We start from the raw sequence: 4,805 nt of genomic DNA on the forward strand, positions 1-4,805 counted from the left end.
TGATAGAGTTCAGGTGCATGTAGTTGAGTAGGATTGAAACCCAGGAGAATGTTGTAAACATCTTGGTCACGCCCTTACTTTGCCTGTAGCATCTGCTATAAAATAAAGGCATGGCTGTGGGCAGGATCGCTGTCTCTCAAAGAAGCAGTGTCCCACCGAGACTTGGCTTTCATTCTCTTGTCTGTCTTTTCTAAGCATTTCAGCCGCCTCCACTCAGGTTCACCCCTGGCCGTGCTGGCGAGGCACACTCCCAGGGAACCACGCTCCCAGGGCGGGTTCCTGCCTCAAACCCCTCCCTTGCCAGAAACAGCTCCGGGAAACAGCTGGGGAGGGCGCAGCCCTTGGCAAAGTGACCCAGGATTCAGTGGGTCCACACTCCAAGGGCGGGTTCCTGCCTCAAACCCAGCCCTTACGAGAAACAGCTTGGGGGAGGGCGCAGCCGTTGCCAAGACAACCCCTGTAGGACTGACTTCCTTCCGGTTGGTCCCGGCTATTCTTCTGGATGTGATGAACACCACCAATGGTTTTTATATAAGTAGATTGGTTTAACATTTTGACTCTTCTGTGGTGGTTCTTTTTTTTTTTAATCTCAGAGGTGACAGCTAGTGAGGGTACTAAAGGATGAGCAGCCTGTCAGAGAAATCCCATTTCACTTTGACCAGCTCTGTGCTTACTAGTATATATCTATCCTTAGTTATTGAGGTTCCAATGTGGTCATGTTGATTTATTTGAGGTTGACCTAGTATAAATAGAGAAGCCCTCCTTGGTTGCGGGCCCATCCCCAGTGGGGAGTGTGCAGGAGGCAGCTGATCGATGTTTCTCTTTCATTGATGTTTCTAACTCTCTATCCCTTTCTCTCTGTAAAAAATCAATAAAATATATTTTAAAAAAATAGAGAAGCCCTGACTTGTATATAGGGTGCGGCAAAAGTAGGTTTACAGTTCTGAGTACTCAAAACACAGTTTATTATCCTTATGCACAACTGTAAACCTACTTTTGCCACACCCTGTATTATATATCTGGCTAGATGTGATTACAGTAGGTCCTCGGGTTACATCAGAGATCCATCATTCCTACGTGACGTAATGCGATTTTCACTGTAAGTCGGAACCCACCTACATAAGCATCTATATCACGCACATGGAGCACATACACAGCAGTAATGAAGTGAAACAGTAAAAGAAATTTAACGATAACAATTCCTAACCTTTACTTGTGGTAAATAAATGATAAAAAAACATAAAGCACATATATACGTACGTCAAAATGACGAAACTTTTTTTTTTCAATAAATAAACTAATGGCCTGGTGCATGAAATTTGTGCACGGGGGTGGGGGGAGCGGTGGTTCCTCAGCCCAGCCTGCACCCTCCAATCTGGTATCCCTCTCGCAATCTGGGACTGCTGGCTCTTAACTGCTCACCTGACTGCCTGCCTGATCACTGCCTGCCGGCCTGCTTGCCCCCAACTGCCCCCCCTCCAGACTGATAGCCCTCAACTGCCCTCCCCTCCTGACCTGATCGCCCCTAACTGCTACTGCCTTGGCCCCACCACCATGGCTTTGTCCGGAAGGATGTTGGGAAGGTCTCCTGGTGTAATTAGCATATTACCTTTTTATTAGTATAGATGGGAGATAGCGATGTAACCACGAAATGATGTACATTGAGTCCAACGTAACCCGAGGACTATCTGTATATGTATTTGTGAAAAATGGTAATAAATAATTCTGACTCTGACTAAAATGATGTAACCCGAGGACTGTCTGTATATGTTTTTGTGAAAAATGGTAATAAATAATTCTGACTCTGACTTTGAGGCTGTGTTCCTGAAGGGAATTGTAATCACTCGCATTTTTTAAAAATATTGTAGAGTGTAGTGTCCTTATGAAAATGATTAGTTGCCAGTTCAGCCCTTAGTCAAAGCCTTTCTGATGGAAGCAGACACTCCTCTGCCTGAGCTTACTCATGAACACTTCCGGCTCCATCACTGAGTTGTTAATTTTTCACTTTTCTAAGTTCTTAGTCATTTACATTTTGTGGAAAAGGCTTTGTTTTTTATTTTGTTAACAAATATTTTTCAGAGTCACCACAAATTGATGGATAATTTTACTATGCAGTCTTGGAAAACAGCTCAACAACATCTGAAAATAATGAACCGTCATATTCAGGAATACAGGTATGTAATAAAAATCTTCTTTGAACTCTGTATGTTCTGAGTGCTATAGTTTTTAAAAATAATCTTATTTTGTTTCCTTAATAGGATAAAAAAACTTGATAAATTCCAGTTCAGCATCATAAAAGAGTTGGAGAATTTTGAAAAAGATTCACAGTCTTTAAAAGATTTGGAGAAGGAATTCGCGGTTTGTGTTTTAAGAATTTAAAAATAATTGTATAACCTCATTTTTAAAGAGCTACACTCAGGAAAACGTTTGGTGTCCTGCTTTTAGAGCCTCCATAAATATTTTTAGTCGATTTCTTATCAACACACTTAAATTATAGACTTTAAATTTATGATGAGGGAGAAATCAAGAGAGATTTTACTTTTAATATTTTTTATCTAGAAAGAGTTTATAACATCTGGAATATTCTTAGCATGTAGCCAGCTTGTTTATTTAAATTAGAAATAGAAATATAGAAAATTCTACTGTCAACTTTGAATATTTAATGCTATTAAAGCATAACTAGTTTTTGTATTAAAATTTAGGACTTTGGAGAAAAGATGGTTCAGAAGTTCAGTGTCTATCAAAAAAGTGAACAAGAGAGGTTAGTATGACACTTTCTAGGACTGGAATCTATAAAATTAGTTTGTATTATTTATAATGTTTACTTTATATACTATACTATAGAGATTTAATTTGACTTCCTGATAAATGCCTTTGTAACTTGTCATTATTTTACTTGTTAGGCTTCACCATTTGAAAGCTTCCTTGGACAAAAATGTCTTCTATGGCACAGGTCAAGAAGAAACTATTTGTACATCTGAGGTATCAATTTCATATTTTTTATATAATTTCAGTATTGGTTAGTCTATCTTTGTGAAAATTTTATAGTAAATTTCATGGGGAAAATACATATGTTGATTTTACAGATGTGTTTCATGAAAGAAAACATGAAAATTCTGCAAGACAAGCTTCTTAAGAAAATGGTAAATCAATTATCTAGTTTGGGTTTTTCAAATGGAATAAATATGCCTTTATTTCTTTTAACGGGAAATTGTTTCACAGGTTTTCTTTTTAGATTGAGAGGAGGCAGTTTTAGCTTAGTTGACTTTGGTATGTAAATTAGAATAATGGGAGCATATTTATAGTAAAATACTAGAAGTGATTTAAAAGAGACCCTCCTGCCCTGCCAGTGTGGCCCAGTGGTTGAGCATTGACCCATGAAGTAGGAGGTCACGGTTTGATTTCCCATTAGGGCACATGCCTGGGTTGGGGGCTCAATTCTCTCTCATCATTGATGTTTTTCTCTCTCCCTCTCCCTTCCTCTCTGAAATCAATAAAAGATATATGTTAAAAATAAATAAATAAATAGTGAATAAATAGAGACCCTCCTAAAGGAAAAAAAGACTATCAGTTTCCCACTTAAACAGTTCTCTAGAAGAATGAGTCTAAGCACTATGCAGAGCAGTAGAACTCTGCCTTCTCAAGGAGAAGGGGTATCAGGAAACCCCCCAAAAATTATTGTCCACTTGGACAACAAGACTTTGTATACATAGATTTGGGGATAAAATTAAGTGCTTCTTACAGGTCTAGACCAGTGCTGGTTCTGGGGGGAAAGTACAGTTGTATGGGGGCTAAAGGCACTGCTCCAAGTGAACATGTCCAGTTTTTTCTCAAAGAGAGTAGACATGTTTTTGTATATTTGGTACTAATCCTTTTATATAGGCCATAATGTATTTAATAAATTTTAATAGAAGCTCAACATGCTGAAATAGTTGAAGATCAGGATGTTGAGCTTGAAGCAGACAAGCTAACTAACTAGATTGATCCTTTTTGAAATTGTTTCCTAGCCTATACTTACTTTACTTTCTTTCTTTAAATATTAAATATAAATTTCATTGACTTGGGATTGAAAAGACTGAAAGTCTTTTCTCAATTGGTGATCAGTGATGATCACCAAGTGCTGTAGATATCTAGGACTAGATGCTGGGGGAGCAGAGAATGAGTACATTTGTTATAGCGTTGTGGAAGGGGTTGTTTTAAAATGAATCCCTAATAATGACATAATTTTCTTTCTTGGCCATAGCAAGAAGAGGAGCTTCTTAATGTACGCAAAGGACTGCTGTCATTATTCATGGCTTGTGAAACAAATGTTAATGTGGAGCTCTAGCTGTTACCAAGTTCTATCCAATTCCTTTTTGTGTATAACTGAGGAAATACCAAATACCAAATACAAAGAAAAAATACATGTTCCCCAGGAAAGAGTGCCTTTGACTCTGGATTCAAGGAAAGATCTTATGGATGAGAAAACAAACATTATAATACTCCAAACCCCCAACCTTGTCTGTACAATACTGCTCTTTTTTTTTTTTTTTTGGCTTCTTTTGTAGTAATATTAGCATTAGGCAGATATTACCGTTAACTATACTGAATTATATTTATTATATTTACAAAACTAATCAACTAAAATTTATCACATAAAAAGTATTTTAAACATATACAGTTTTATATGTTATATTACTACTAGAGGCCCAGTGCATGAAATTCATGCACAGGTAGGGTCCCTAGGCCTGTCCAGCGGTCAGGGCCAATCAGGGCCTTCCTTCCCCTGGCTGCTGACTGCTGGCTGGGACCTTCCTTCATTCCAA

The 4,805-nt window shown here is 38.1% G+C and overlaps 1 protein-coding gene across 1 annotated transcript in view; it reads left to right on the forward strand.

Annotated features, from left to right (window-relative positions):
• Positions 1-4,327, forward strand: part of LOC102241128 (synaptonemal complex protein 2) — a 45,479-nt gene extending 41,152 nt beyond the window's left edge. Inside the window, 6 exon segments of the mRNA XM_014532779.1 lie at positions 2,080-2,174; positions 2,259-2,358; positions 2,703-2,761; positions 2,904-2,982; positions 3,087-3,143; positions 4,244-4,327. Of these exon segments, the coding sequence (XP_014388265.1) occupies positions 2,080-2,174; positions 2,259-2,358; positions 2,703-2,761; positions 2,904-2,982; positions 3,087-3,143; positions 4,244-4,327 (474 nt within the window).
• Positions 4,328-4,805: the final 478 nt, after the last annotated feature.

Source organism: Myotis brandtii, unplaced genomic scaffold (genome assembly GCF_000412655.1).
Source record: "Myotis brandtii unplaced genomic scaffold, ASM41265v1 scaffold915, whole genome shotgun sequence".
Taxonomy (NCBI): Eukaryota; Metazoa; Chordata; class Mammalia; order Chiroptera; family Vespertilionidae; genus Myotis; species Myotis brandtii.